This window comes from Centroberyx affinis, unplaced genomic scaffold (genome assembly GCF_046629955.1).
Source record: "Centroberyx affinis isolate AG114_WGS23_722 - 3 ecotype Tasmania unplaced genomic scaffold, CSIRO-AGI_Caff_v1 ptg003495l_1, whole genome shotgun sequence".
In the NCBI taxonomy this organism is placed as follows: Eukaryota; Metazoa; Chordata; class Actinopteri; order Beryciformes; family Berycidae; genus Centroberyx; species Centroberyx affinis.
Genome location: NW_027281450.1, coordinates 71,009 through 86,851, shown reverse-complemented (window position 1 = coordinate 86,851; position 15,843 = coordinate 71,009). Strand labels below are relative to the sequence as shown.

Here is a 15,843-nt window from a genome sequence, read left to right as displayed (position 1 = left end):
TAATATATGCAAAGGCATATTTCACTTGAAACGTCTTAAAACTATACTTAAACTCTTCTTCATGTGTAACCCTTGTGAAACTTTCTTCTGAGGAATCTGAGGATAAGCAGTGCGCTCCACTGAGTCCCGGGGATACTTGTTTTGGAACAAAAGTGAAAGCAGGCAGAGGAGGGAGAGACAGAGCGGTACGACAGCGTATCTTGGGGAAGTGTTTGATTATAGCAACTGGAGAGGGGCTGACTAAGCGTGACTGTCTTCTCTTCAACTGACACAGGCCTTTGTTACTGTAGCACAAGTCTGAGAGCGTGAGGAGAGAGAGAGAGATAGTGAGAGAAAGAGTGTGAGATAGAGCGACATGGAGGGAAAGCAAAGAACAAACAAGGGAGTTCTCGGCTAGATAAAGCGGTGAAGAGGCGATATCCATCAACCAATCGCTCCCGTGGTTCTTCTGTCACACAGTACGGAAGAAACTCGCAGCAAACATTTCTCAGGCGTTGAATTAACACTTCGATTCCATTTATCAAACCATGCCCAGTACTCAGCCAGCCAGCCGGCCTTATCTCCTCTCACTTGCCCAAATGTTGAAGAAACAACTACAATATGTCTATTTGACTTGTGACGAATAAATGCATAATAGCGATATCTTGTCTCCTTTTTTACAGAGAAGTAAATAGAATAGAAAGTCAGATTAATCCATGTTATACCATGGTCTGGATGAATACTCAATTCTGATTGGCTGCAGTGTCCATTAATTCCTGATAATGGACACCAGTAGTTCCAGTGAAACTGTCTGTTCACCGTTCTAAATTAATGCGCTGGCTACGTAGTATCAGCCTGTATCTAAAATGAGTAACCATAGCAACAGGGACACAGTCAAAGCCTCAGTTTACAATTTGTATGTTCGTGAAAATCTTGATATTGATTTGGGGACAATGACATGGCTGGATAGCTAGCTAGGCTTGTTGTTAAACATACTGTCAAATTATATTTACTGTTTGTCAACCGTACGCAATGTTATTGACTTTGAATGTTGCTAGCATAACGTTAGCTTTCTGGCTCATAGCTGAGCCAAAGGGTTCTATGAGCTGAGCGGACTAGAAATATCTCCCGCTGCCAAGTCCTATCTAAGGTTCGTCCTATTTACTGGAGTAGTGAACAACTTTTCCATTGCATAAGAATCTTATGGGATGGTAATGATTGTTCCAGGTATTAGTCAAACCCTCAGGTGTTACCAGGGAAACTGAGTTATGGCTTGTGAAAAACTTTAGATTTTGATTACAAAACGGCCACCTTGTCGTCCATTAATTCCTGATAATGGACACCTCATCGGGCATTATCCCTTACTTAGAATATCTGGCCTTACAGCTTCAGTATAAACTGTCTACAGTCTACAGTAGATTTGTCTTGGCTTGTGAGTCCATATTTATTTGTTTGTTTGTGTGTGGAGGGATCTATTTGCATCTAATGTCCATTCTCAAAACTAATGAAAGCAATAGTTCACAGCAATCAACACCGCATGTTAGAGCGCATTTAAGAGGTGCTAAAATCGAGAGGTACAAATGTTTTATAAGGTTACCTGCTACTTCGGCTACATGGCCTTCGTCAGGGTATAAAGCATGAAACTTAAATAAAAGATATGATTATCCTGACGAAGGCCGTGTAGCCGAAAACATTTGGTGGGACAAACAAAATACAAAACTAAAAGAAAAGAGGAGAAGAGTGTGTGACTTGAATTTTCTTTATAAGTGGAAGTATTATAAAAGCCTCAAGTCTGCACCTCGCTGGGTGTGTGTGTTCTTTCTACTGAAATTTAAAAAACTGATTCATGTCATGAGAATTGGTATAAGTGGGTGCAGTTATTGCAGCCATAAACTAGATCAGTCTAAGGATTAAATCTAAGTTGGTTTTTCCTTGTTACAGCTCTGCTCGATTGTTGTCCCACCCAGACTCACACTTTGTAGGAACATCACATTTTGCACAATAACTGACTGCATTTGATGCTGATCAGTTATGTTGGAAGGAAATGAGTTTGTGTAAAGGCGAGGGATCAGAAAGCAGCATCTCATTAGCTGCTGGGGGAATAAGGAAGCGAGCTGAGAAGGAGCCCAAAGGGTCTCATTCGCTGCAGGATGAATCCTTCATATTATGAGTGTTGTTGGGCAAAACATGAGACTGGAATTAAAGCGTCCCTCAAACCATCACTCCTTTACCCACAAGCCATCCCTGCTGATCTCTGTCAGTGTGCATTGGCCTTGATACTAAGACTTCCATTACAGACGACTCGGGCGATCTCAGCTCTGCATTGTGTTTTCATTTTCAAATCTGTGAGACGCTGTGTTGAGAGGCTTCAGCGCGTCGCTCATACCTCAAAGAGCGTCTCGTTCATCCCTGGGAGGCATCTCTTAGTGATATCAAAGCTTGACAAAAAGATGGTTTAGTTGTGACAGCAGATATTATTGGGGTGGATGCGGGTTTTAATGAATGGCAAACAAATTTGCATTGACATAAAAAGAGGAGATGAAAAGGCGCTGTGTTTGTATGTTTTTTTGAATTTTTGCACAGAGCAAATTGTTCCTTCTACACCCCTACTGCACAACTGTATGTGCCGTAGCCAAACATACACACACACACACACACACACACACACACACACAATGCCCCCATCCACATCTTCACCAGCTGAAATGGACAGTAGCCATCTCCCTTTCAGCTATTTATTGCCCCAGAATCACATTAACTTATGCTTGGGAGAGCAGCAAAGGGTCATGGAAGAGTCCGTCTCATTTTCCGCATCTCTGCCTCAAGTCTACCTCAAGGCAGGCAGACTATCGACCCTGCTGTGGCTCCACAACCCTTTCCCTCCCTCTCCAGCTGTATTGATATTGCTGACACTGTGGCCATACATGTAGGAAATATAGGTAGCGTTGGCAAAGAGACCAGAACCTCAACTTCAAAACAAATGCTAACAAGATATCCTGTTTTCAAAGCGTCTAGGCCTTAGAGGAAGAGCAGATATCAACCGCTTTCCACCTGTTTTGGTTCTTAAAAGCTTCAGATTAAATAAAGGAACCAGTGTTTATGCTGACATGCAAACGTCTACCAGCATTAGGGGTAAATTGGCTCAGCCTGTGCAGACTGGTTTGCTTCATATTGCTGCTGGCAAGTGAAAACCTTGTATCTCCAAATTGTCTTTCCAGGAACCAAGGACTAAGAAGTCATTTTTGCGTTTATCCAATCAGGTTTTAAAAGGGTTTCATGAGCCCGAGAGGTTTGAGAATTTTCTTAGCCTATAGAGGAGCATGTAATCCTTCAATTGAGAAGATGAAAATGACCAAAATTGGAGTTACAAGGTTTTCACACAACAGCAATATGTGGGTTTCGGCACAAACGGCACAAAATTGAAAAGGTATTTCCATGGAGATTCTCAAGTCGCCATGGAATATTTCTGTTAACTAACGGAGTCCTCGGTGCCAGCGGAGTGACAACTTAACAACACCGCCAAATGAAAGCACAACTCAGACAATTTGCATTCACATAATAGTTCTCACCGAGGAAAACAAATAGTGTGGCAGTAAATGGAGCCAATGTTTCATCTTAATTTAAGCATTGAAGAGAGTGAAATTGTTCAAGATGCTTTAAATCAAAGCCCTGCTGAAACAGATTTGCCAGCTATTGTTGTTCACTCTAACGCTTTAAATTAGAGATTTTTTTTTTTCTCCTTCTCCTTAACAAATACTCTTGATTTAAAAGAAGCGGGGGCACAAGGTCTGTGTTTTATTAAGCTAATTGTTGCCGTTGTCAGGAGTCCTGCTGAGAGCCTCTGCCAAGTAATTGGTATATAAAGTATCTTGGCAGATCAAATTAGAGCCAGCGGCAGTTTAAGCTTCATTTTTGCATACAGAGTTTCAGTTCTATGTAATCCCTCCCACATCCACACACACATCCATGCACGCTCATAAACATGCAAACACACATGCTTGTCCAAAAGCATCTATGTGTAAGACGCTCACATAATGCCACTTCCTAATGCAGAGACACACAGTGCAGTGCTGGAGCGTGACTCCCTCATTTCTGGTTCATCCCGACTCTGATTCTAATTGTGGGAGTCGCTGAGATTGACTTCTCCACTCCAGTAGATTAAACCACAGGAAGGCCAAAACCAAAAGGCGAGGCTGCGGTAACTCCGTCATGACTGAACAACCGGAGGGTAACTCAGGCAAATTAAGGAATCCGAATAACGCTGCAAGATCAATAATGTTTTTGAACCAATTTACTTTCAATGCATGAATTAATCTTTTCATGCTCCATCTCCTCCATCCCATTGTAATCCATGCTCCATCCATGAGAGGCTATGAGATCGTTATCACCTTTAACTGATTTCATTACCTCCACCAAGGAGGTTATGTTTTCGGTGCCGTTTGTTTGTTTGTCTGTTAGCAGGATTACAGAAAAACTACAGGCCCGATTTTCATGAAACGTCGTGGAAGGGTGTAGCATGGGCCAAGGAAGAACCCATTACATTTTGGAGCGGATCCGGATCTGACTCACGAAATAGCACGAACCTTGGCGGAGGTCTGTGCTCTCCGACTGCCCTTCTAGTTGATTTAATTAATTTAAAGCAGGTTTCTCAGACAGACCAGTGAGTGAACACTAGAGTACACACACAATACTCGCTCTCCTTTGAAGTAAAGCAGAAGTCCTGCCTTCATGTTGAAGTCACAAGAAAAGAGCATTTTGATGATGTTTTGCTGCGGTAATTACCTCCATCAAGGAGGTTATGTTTTCGGTACTGTATGTTTGTTTGTTTGTTAGCAGGATTACGGAAAAACTACTGGCCCGCTTTTCATGAAACTTCCTGGAAGGGTGTAGCATGGGCCAAGGAAGAACGCATTAAATTTTGGAGCGGACCCGGATCCGACTCACGAACAAGCAATAATAGCACGAACCTTGGCGGAGGTCTGCGCTCTCCGAGTGCCCTTCTAGTTCAACATGTTTCCGGTTGAAACAGGATGTTGAGGTGGACATAACACAGGGACGGAAAGTTCAAAAGTATTCAGAAGTTCAAAATGCTTTGCGCATAATCTTGAGCTGTCACAAATTCCAGATTCTTCAAAATGAACAAATTCCAACCACCGGGACGACCATGATGTCTTAGGAAAATGAAACAGGGTTTTCGGGAGGGAACAAAAACATTTGCCACTACCATGTTGCCACTCCTGTCACTTTCAGAGTTGGAAGTCACAGGTTTTATATGATGGGAGGGGCAGCAGGGGGCGCTGTTTAAAAATCTGTGATGGTATTGTTGGTTAAAATTTTCATATACAACTAATGAGACACTGTGAGATTACCTATAAAAATGTGTTGTTTTCCAGGAAGTAAAACTAACAATTTTGATATAAAAACAGGAAAATACTTCTTTTTTTTGGCCATTGTTGTAAAATATGTGTATGTTAGGAAATGGAGAAGTAGCTCAGATAACAGAGTTATATTTCTATTGTGATCTTTTCCTTAGGATGGATTGTGAATTCAATTAGAATCTACAGGTCTAGATGATTACTACGCAAAGAAACTATCAGGCTGTGCGGAGCGAGTACACTTTTACCTTTTTCTATAATCAACGGCTTTGTTGTGTTCTTAATTTGCTGTTACAAGTACAGTATGGTATCAGGGTGTTCTCTAAAATGGTGAAATGGTATCAGTACTCTCTAAAATGGCTGCCTTTGTTTTGTTTTGGTTTTTGTTCACAGTATGAGGAAGTTCTCTAAAACTTTTCAAGAGCTGCTTCTCATTTATTTGGTTTGTTTCTGGTGTCTAGTATGGCTTAAAGAACTTCTCTAAAATGACTGTGTTTTCCGTTACTTATTAAAAAGTTCTCTAACACAGCTGCCTCTTTTTTCCTGTTCTGTTATTCTCAATCTGTTTCTAGTACGGCATCAAGAAGAAGGAGGAGAAGGAAGCGGAGGCGGCGGCTGCGATGGAGCAGGCGTCCGAGGGCAGCCTCACCCGTCCCAAGAAGGCCGTCCCCACCGGCTGCGGCGACGAGGAGGAGGAAGAGGAGAGCATCGTGGACACGGTCATGAAGTTCCTCCCGGGCCCGCTCATGGATATGTTCAATAAAAAGTAACAGTGTTTTGGGTGAAATATGATTGTTAACTTCTTACAACGTTCATCTTACCAAGACTAAGGCCATCCGCCCCAAACCGCCCCGCCCCCCAACCTGCAGTCACTCCTTTCTAAGCCCCGCCCACCTTCCCAAAAACTTCTAAGTGTCTTGGAATTGAACGTGCCATGAGTTTGTTTTCGACTTAAACTATCCGATCTATGACGGTGGTGCATACTTTTTTCATTTGGGCAGCGTATCTTTCTCGATATTACTGCGACTACGACCTTATTTCACAAAACTATGTAACACCTGCATAGATCCAATACCTTTAACTTCAAGACAAATCCGATGCCATGTTTTCAAAATGTCCAGATCTTAGACAATAAGAGCAGAAATCACCCGTCATCCACACCTTTTTGTTTGTAAATAGCCTCGGGTTATAGAAAAAAAAAAAGAGAATTATATGTGAGTAAAATATAACATATAACAAGATGACTAAGAGTATAAGCCATATTTTTAACTTTTAAGAAATTATCCAAATCATATCAAAATTTGATTGAATTTTCCTGTTATGTTCTTGCTAATATTTGATACATATAGTGTATATAAATACTTGCATTTTTATTGGTTCTCCGTTGTGAGGATTCACCCCATGAACTGTCCCTCATGTTCTCATTGGTTTACTGTGAATGTGTAATATGAGCACTGGTAAGTCAAAACGACATCTGTAAACCAGAACGTTAAAAGGAATTCGTCATTTGAGATTTTATTATTTTTTTCAAGCATGCAGTAATCTTTTGTGAAGTAAAGTACATTTACGGATACCATTCCATTTGTTATGATGAAGCGAAATACATTGATATTTGAGGCAATAACTGGTTTTCCATTTTATTTCATTGACATCTCGATCACCGTGTACAGTAGGCGAAATGTGACTTTGTGTCCGAACTGTTCTTCCATGGGGGAAACTGTAAATGTTCTCGATAAATGAAGACTGTCGCGAAGCAATTAGACAAAACTCCTATATCATGATCCACTTGCTGTACATGTTTGTGGTATGAACATTCAGTTTTAATGTCCTGTGGCAGGTAGTCGCTCGCTCTGCTTTTGCTGTAGGACGTGTGAAATTTAGACCATTTGAATATAGACAGTTATGTGTTTACATTTCCATTCATTTTTGTAAAAAGAAAAGAATATATTTGTTTGATTTCACAAACACAACAATGTTGTGAACACACTATATGTGAACAGACAGTGACAATGGTGCAATATATTGTTCGAAATGAAGTTGTCCTGTGTCCGTTGGTTAACTGAAGGGGCCGCGGTCCCGAATCAGCAATAACAGACAATCTTCATTGTTGTGTGTTTTAACTTATTCCTTAGTGTGCTAGTCAATGTTAAAGACACAGCGGTGTCTGCGTAAAAAGCAGTGAAGCCTTTGTAGGTCAAAAGAGAAAAGGGGGAAGGTGGGATGATTTGTTTCATGTCGTAAAATGTTCAGTCACACAATACAAAATAGTGAGCGCAATCAGGATTTGTGTTCAAAACACTGAGACGAACCATAAGGGCAAATCAAACTACGGTTTGAGGAACAACACATGCTGTTTGCAAAGAACATGCTGAGATGATGAAGGACTTTAAAAAAAAAAAAATCGACCCGTTCATGCTGCCTGAAAGCATCATGGCATTATAACAAAAAACTTTCATGTATTCTAAAGAGTTCTATGGAATTCTAATAGAATTCTAATAGAATTCTATAGAGTTGCAAGTAAATTACTGGAATGGAACCAGTTGAAAGGTGGTCAGACGAAGATGAAATCTAATTATTTTCCATTTGCCTCGGTTTTTTATTTATCCTTTATTCCACAGTGTCTTGTTAAAACATTCCAGATATTTCAGACATTCCACTGGACTTTGTGCTGGTAACATACAACCTTGGATATTTAAGTCGATGCCTATGTTGGTGACGAGTAACTTCAACTATAATTTGATGTTGTTATAATAGAAGCTAATAGTGCGAATCTGATATACTGTATACGCGAAGATTCACCACATGACCAAGTTAATGTCGATAGCTATTTTGCCTGCCATGTACAGAAAAAATAAAAAAATCCCACATGAAGTTGAAGGGAACGCGTAAATGTGCTATTAGCAGTAACTTTGAAGTGACAAAAGTGATAAATCTTGTGATAAATCTTGCTAGAAAATGTTTCTCGTGATACCACATGCACACTTCTGTAGCTGTAGGCCTTGTAATCTTTTTTTCTGAAACACGATAGCTATTTTGCCACAATGTCATCCTTTTTGTCAGGATAATATAACTCTTAAAAAAAAAACAGTGATTCTGAACCTATGGATTCCTGTGGTTTAGACGAGGGAAATTTAGCATTTATCAGCCCTATCAGCTCTCAAACAATGCCGAATATGTTAAAAAAAAAAAAAAAAAAAATCAAAGGGCACAGTGTGGTAAGGTCACATATAGAGCACATTTAGTGAATTTTCCTGTGATTTTATTGTACTTGTGAACTGCCTTCTTCAGCTTCTGTTCCAACAGTGCGTGAACTTTTAGCTGATAGCAACGACCAATACTTGCTGAACGCGCCTCTCTTCACCAGTCATGGGCCCACGCATCAGCAACATTCAAACCCATCATTTATCCCAAGTAGTCATCCGATCAAACCAAAGAATAGCGTTGGTAGTAGTAGACTTGGACAAGATGTTTTCATTTATATTTATTTACTGCATGTCTTGTTTATTTTGAAATTCTCAGGTATTCTAGCTTTAAGTTTGAATTGTTTTACACATGGAACCTACGAACATTTTTTAAGTAGTAATGGAGTTCGGACCATAACTGGCCTCCTGCGATGAAATTTAACGCTAATTTCACCGCTAGCGGCCCCCGCCAAGCACGCGCCACCTTTTTAATTTATGAATGACACGTATCTTCTTTGGCCCAAGAATACTATAGAAAGCTACGATTACTGCCCAGTCAATCCCTATGTAGGATTTTTCCAGCAAACGAATAGTTATCAAGCATCATCCGTGTGTGGAGTTTTTCATGGACCCCGGTGAGTCTTTTCCAAACCGGTGCGCTCTGAAATCAGACATCGCCTTCTGCATCTCATCCATCAACGCCATTATAGACACATTTATCACGATCAAGTAAATGCCAATTGATTGCGCTAAAAATGGCTTATTGACCACTGCCCAAACAAACTGCCCAAAGTCATGCGTAATCAATAATGTTGTCGTCCGGTAGATGCCACGCCAGTTAACTGTTGACCCCACTCTGTGTTGTTCTTCAGTTGGAAGTCACTCATTTGTGCCGCTCATTCAGCCATTTATATGATAAAAAACTGCCTGACAAATATGCCACTTAAAAAAAAAAAATATTCCTTTGATGTGACTTGAATGTAACTGTCTGATGTTTCTCTCTCCTTGCATCTGTCTTTCTCTGTTTTGTATGTGTTGAGAAGATGCTTATTATGGTGCAGTTTTTTATTTTTATTTTCTTGTCTGTAGCGAGTCCTGTTTCTGTCCTCTGGTGGTTGGTATTTTGAGAAAAACGTGTTTATTTGGTGCATTCTTTTGTATTGCGAAAATCTTCTCACCCTTCTCCCTCTTTCTCTCTCTCCCTATTTGTTGACAAAATGTATGCATGCTTATGGTGTGCGATGTAGGCAAGGTTGTTGATATAATTGTTTGTGTCCTCTCTGTGTTTCAAAGCTCCACCTGTTAGCCTCACTGCATGCCATTTTAGACAGATATTTTAGTCTGTAACATTCCTGCAAAAATGGAATCACCGCACACTCTGAGAATAAAGTGATTTCATATAATTGTTCATCGTCCTGTGTTTCTGCATTCAACCAGTTCTACAGCAGGCCTATGGCTATGGCTCCCTCTGTGTAAAAGAAAAAGAAGCTCTCATAAATATTTGGGAGGCAGTGGTAGAGACGTGCAGTGTTTTTTTTCTGATATGGGAGGCGAGACATCCATGATTTGTGAGACTGAGACAAAATCTGCCAGTCTTGGATCATTTTCCATTTTGCATGGCATTCGTTAAGGAAGTATGTGCAAAGACCTTCAATGTATATCACATGTTACTGTTTTTTGTCAGTCTCTGGAGTGCAATCCTCTGTTTTTCATCTCAACATGGCTGTTTATGCATTTTTCACATTTTTTTCCTAAGGAATTTTAACATCTATTCAATAAAAGCGAAAGGGCTGTAAACAGAATGCACTGTGTCGTTCAAATCGTGATTGGATAACCTTTTTCCAAAAAAAAAAAAAAAAAAAAGACCCAACTCGTGTCACAGTGAGTACGCTACAGGGACATCAAAGCGATGCAAATAGCATCTGTCTCATAACAAAGTCTGTTTTGCCATAAGTGGGTCTGTGATATGGGTATTGGGAAACCTTCTACATCAAACAAATCCACTAGAAAGATGATGGAGGAATGCCAAGCGAGGATTAGGGATGCCGCTGATGTTCTTGGTTGGGCTGAACTCCAGAGCGAAAAGGAGGCCGACATTAAAACGAAGTTAATCGATTACGATGCTTTGACATTTTGAGGCATATTGCTTGTCAGAGTTTTGGCTTGGATTTTAAATGAGGTTCCTCCAAAAGGTTGGCGGCATCACCTTTCACCATACGCAGCGCAGGGCTTTTCATTTATTTACCTTCCAATCATACATACAATAGATTTCACTTTTAAAGGTTAGCTGCCATTTCATTCCTATCTGCGATTCAGTTATGTATTTATTAGGACAAAGCCGCAGCTCGTTTTCTTTTTGAATTGAAGATATTTTATTTAGTGGTTCAGTTGATAAATAAAATGATATCTTCACTTTCAGTTCTACCTGACACATTCGACGCGTTAGTGATTTGGTGCTTTGGTGCTTTTTCAAGATTCTTCCAAAACGTGCATGTGGTTTGCAGAGCGCAGGGGGAAACTAAATCTTTCACACTATCTTTTGCAACAGATGTTGTGTGGTTTTATGCTCTGCCAGTTCCTGAGCAGAGATACCCCCAGCCCAGAGACAGGTTATTAGTATTATTAATGCTAGTAGTAGTAGGTTTAAAATGTATTTACTTACACACATTCATACTTGAGGTGTCCACAACATCAACTCAAGCTATAGGCCTAAACAAGATCTCCTGAAAAATAATCCAAAATGGCAAGATTTTCAGTCAGTTCTCCTTGATATGAAACATGCATGTACAGTTGACAGTGAATCATGTTTCATCATAACTCATTGTCAAAATCAACATATCATTTCACTACAATGCTATCATAGGGCTTTCAAGTGACGTAACGCACTCTCTGGCAGCCATATTGGAAGACCTCAGCTTTTGGGCAACAACAGTTGTGAACTGATTCTGTATTCTGTATCTAACTTGTCCATCTCAACAGAACTAAATAGACATGGTTAATTTATGTGTTTATAATATCAGCTTTTTAGCGAGCTAACCATCACTGTCTTCTTGTAAACACATCTGATTTGCGCACTAGCTATCTAGATGCTAACATTAGGTAACATTAACATCGATTGCTTAGCTAAATTAGCCTGCTGGCTAGTTAGCCAGCTAACAAAGTCAATAACGAACAGTTTTTAACGTTAACTGAGCTGTTTCTTCTCAAGCAACTTGTCCTTTGGAGTAGAGACTATAAAGGCAAGACAGTTTACTGTGTCACAGTAACCTAAATTTGGAAGCAAATACTCATCGGACCATTCACTTTTACTAGTTACTGAACTGATGTACACCCACCACAACAATCTTTTTTAAGTAGGATATCTCTCTTTTTTGAGCCTGGTTGTTATATTTATATTTATATTATTTATACAGTATATTTATATCTAAGCTAGCTACATTTAGCCATTATTTGCACACAGCCAATTCTCCAATGGACCTCCATGATGGTGCCAGTGCTTGGAGGTTTGTGACACAACTGCCTCTATAGGTTTCTGCATTTCCAGCACTTCAGGGCAAAGCCTTCTGTTGAGCACACACAAGGGTCTTGGCTCCTCCTTTGCAATAAAAGTCCACCAGTCTCCCTGCAGGAAATGGGGGTATAAATCAATTCCATTAGTATTCATGCTCTGAGGTAGTCTTTTCAGACCCAGCTGCCTTTGTGCTCTCTAAGCACCACTCAGGCTGCGGGGGAGCCACGGCTCTATTGGTGTCCCGTAGACATGCAACAGTCAATGTCAATTAACTGCTCTCCACTGGGCACTGGCCACATAAACCAGCCAGTGTAAGCAGACTGGTGCTGGAGCCATAGCTCGATAGAAAATGATTTTTTTTACTTTTGATGGTGGCTGTAATCATGAGGCTGGAGGCTTGCCTGGGATTTCTCTCCCACCTACCAAGACTGAGCTCCAGCCACAGATGTTTCTATCATGGGGAAAGTTGGAGAGGTGGAGATACCTAGTTGGAAGGTTTGGAAAAGGATTTTAGTGTTTGTTGTCATGAACCATGAGGCTATTTTGACTGATGATATACATGAAAACTATATAGGTCCTTAATTGGCTAGGACCTACAGGAATTTGTGTCAAAAGTCGGCAAAAACGCAGATTGGAGTTTAGTTATACAAACATTTCTCAGAGGCAGAGCTGCTCTGGAGGCAGAAATAACCTGATTGGTTGAATTAAACTTCAATGGGCGGAGTCAAAGAATCACAAATTTGAAGTAACGTTAGACCAAAGCCGAGTGAAAAAAACACAAGGGGGAAGGAGATATCTCATATTATGAAGCTTCTCGCTCTGGCTACAAAGTGAGAACAATGCAATCTAGCTGTGTGTTTATGCCATCTGTAGGTAGCTGACCTTACAAATTCCAACATCATGAATGCCATGGTCATGAATAAATATAAGAAAGTCATCGCCATTTATAGTTTTTATATTATGACCAGAGTTCTTTCTTTGCCAGTTCCGAAAAACTGTGGTTCTTTGGCTCCGCCCCTTGAGGTTTAACTCAACCAATGAGATTATCTCTGCCCTCAGAGCAGCTCTACATCTGAGAAATGTTTGTGTAACTAAAACATCAATCTGCGACAACACAAGACTACAACTGCAGAGCAAAAGGGGCAGTGCAAAACAACAAAAGCAGTGACCTATACATATCACTTCATGTACATACAGCATTGTATTAGCTGTGTGTGTTTGAGCAGTGTGAAATACAGCAGGGTTTCAGCTGCAGAGGGAAATGTAGTGAGTGACTAATAGTGCATGACCAACAGTGCTGAATTTCCACATTGCAAAACTAATACACAGAGACAGCCAACCACCCTAAAAAAGCTTTGTTTATTTTCTCATCAAACTATGTCCAATGGACACACCATATGCTCAGCACAGATACGCACACAGAGAGATTCTCCTCTGTTTTGCATATTTTGATTACATGCAAATGAACGTTTGAGAGGGAAACGCGATTCATTTCAAATCCATCAGACCGCCATTTGACTGTCATCAGGCTGGGAAATGTGTTCCCCCTAGCATTCAGCTCTAAGTCCAGGGGAGCTTGATAGGTATCACAGGGTCCTGGGGAGGCTCAGATTGACAAGTCCATTGACATCAGATTGGAGCAGCCGTGGAGGCTCAGATGAAGCTATAATGGGCCCAGTTAATGAATAAAGTAGCCCAGAGACCTTCCCCACCCGTATCAAGGACAGACGTGGGAGCTGCTTTTCCATCCACCACAGTGACAAGAGGTCTGACGTATTATAAGGCATTTAATTTCAGGACAGGACCCCAAGGGGACATTCCTCCATTTCACTGTGTTAAAAGGAGCAAATGAATGGGCTGGGAAGGATTAAAAAAGTTCCGTTCAAGAGCGCTCCTGACCTCAATTAGTGAGCGTTTCTCCTCCGAGTCTGAAGCGCTAGCGTATGATTGTGGTAAGACTGTGCCACAAGTCCTCTAAACCGTCTTATCCCATGTAGAGGCCTGCATTATATATAAAACTTCCTCCATAAATAGAAGATGTACACTGAGAGTATGAATACTGCATACCTCTCCATAAGGATTTGCGGGGAGTAAACAGGATGTTTTCTGCTGTCTATAAATACTGTTCAGTTTCAATAACTTAACATTTCCTTCAGGGAAGCTGTTACTGCCTACGGTTGTGAAGAGCTGCTTCTCCTCTCTGCGAAAGACATCTTCTGACATTTCATCAAAAAGTATTGTCACTGTGAAAACAGCTGTGGTGCAGATTCAACTAATATGGTTCAAAATATTATTTGTTTGCTTGTGGTGACTCAGCTCTACTGCACATGCTACATGTAATGCTGCTGGGATCTTATTCTCCTCACCAGAAATTAATTGTTTTTATTATCTTCATTTATCCAGGAGAGGTGATTGAGTAGCATGCTATTTTTCAGCAACATCATGCTTCACATTCACTCTGAAAGTGTACAACCACAGTCTTTCACTGTGGAGCAGCTGGGGAGCAGTTAGGGGTTAAGTGCCTTGCTCAAGGACATCTCAGCTGTAGTTGTTGAGGGAATGGTGAGTGTTTCTCATTCACTTTCCCCACCCACATTTTCCCAGCCAGCCGGCTTCTGGTCACAAGTCATCTCTCTCTAAGCTCTGGGTTACTACCTCTCCTAACACTGTGCTGTATGTAGATGATATGCTCATAAACAGTCCTATTTGTAGCATGGCATCACAGTCCTGATTTCCACAGAGTCTCTTCCTCAGCATGGTCTTATTACCTTTAAACACGATGCTCTAAATATTGCAGCACATTTCGCCGGGGTAAATCTGCAGCCTTACTTCCCAGAAAGTGCTGCTTTGGATTAAGCTCTGCTGAGCTGCAAAATTGAACTGCCAGCCATCTATGGAAATTTGATAACAGAGGGTAATGCTCTGAACCTGACATCTGAATTTCCACTCTAAAGCAGCCATGGCAGAGAGTGGTGTAAAGTAAATCACCCCTTGCATGGTTATCAAGGCCTTGAGCATATATAGAGGGGAAAAATTGGAGAGGAGGAGATGCAAGTGTAAGAAAAAGACCATGTTGGTTCCTAAAGGAAACGCTTTGATATCTTATTACCAAACTGATTGATGAAACATCTGGAACACTCAGCCTAAGTTCCCTTGTTGCAGCTCTCAGTCCACCCACTCTCCCACTCATCCAGGCCTGACTTGTGACGGTTTGATCCATCCAGAATACCAATTACATATTGCAGGGGTTCCTAATTGCCTCAAATTTAATATAAGACACTCATTTGCTCCACGGTCAAGAGACGGAGCTGGATTTATGCAGAAGGGCCCCATGCTGCTTCAAGCGGATGGGCAGCTTTGAAATTGAAATGCTGGCTTTTGTCTGAGAAGCGCCAGGCTAGTTCATGATGTTCTGTCTGAAGTTACTGGCTTTAAAGAGAAGGTCATTTAGTTTGGAAACCTCGTTGTCGCATGGTATTCTAAGCATTCCAGGCGCTTAGAAATGCAGATTCCACACTGCTCTAAGTAATTTATCGTGATGTGCTATAGCTCTGCCTTAACACAGCTGAATTTCAACTTTCAGATGTGTGATTCGTATCCTTGAGGGCAGCTCAGTGAGTATTAATGAGCATCCTCTAAGTCCCACAGATGGGAGAGAAAATTGCACAGCTAATTTCTGAAAAACTATATATCCATTTTGAAAAACCATCATCTGAAGATCATCATTCAATATCTTAAAATATAGAGGATCCGTTACCTAATTTTGCTAATGTGCTAATTTTGGACTTTTAAAATG

The 15,843-nt window shown here is 40.8% G+C and overlaps 1 protein-coding gene across 1 annotated transcript in view; it reads left to right on the top strand.

Moving 5' to 3' along the window:
* Positions 1–6,236, top strand: part of LOC139661297 (complexin-1-like) — a 38,141-nt gene extending 31,905 nt beyond the window's left edge. The window contains exon 4 of the mRNA XM_071539728.1: positions 5,927–6,236. Within this exon, the coding sequence (XP_071395829.1) occupies positions 5,927–6,124 (198 nt within the window). The 3' untranslated portion in view covers positions 6,125–6,236. The remainder of the gene's footprint in view (positions 1–5,926) is intronic.
* Positions 6,237–15,843: the final 9,607 nt, after the last annotated feature.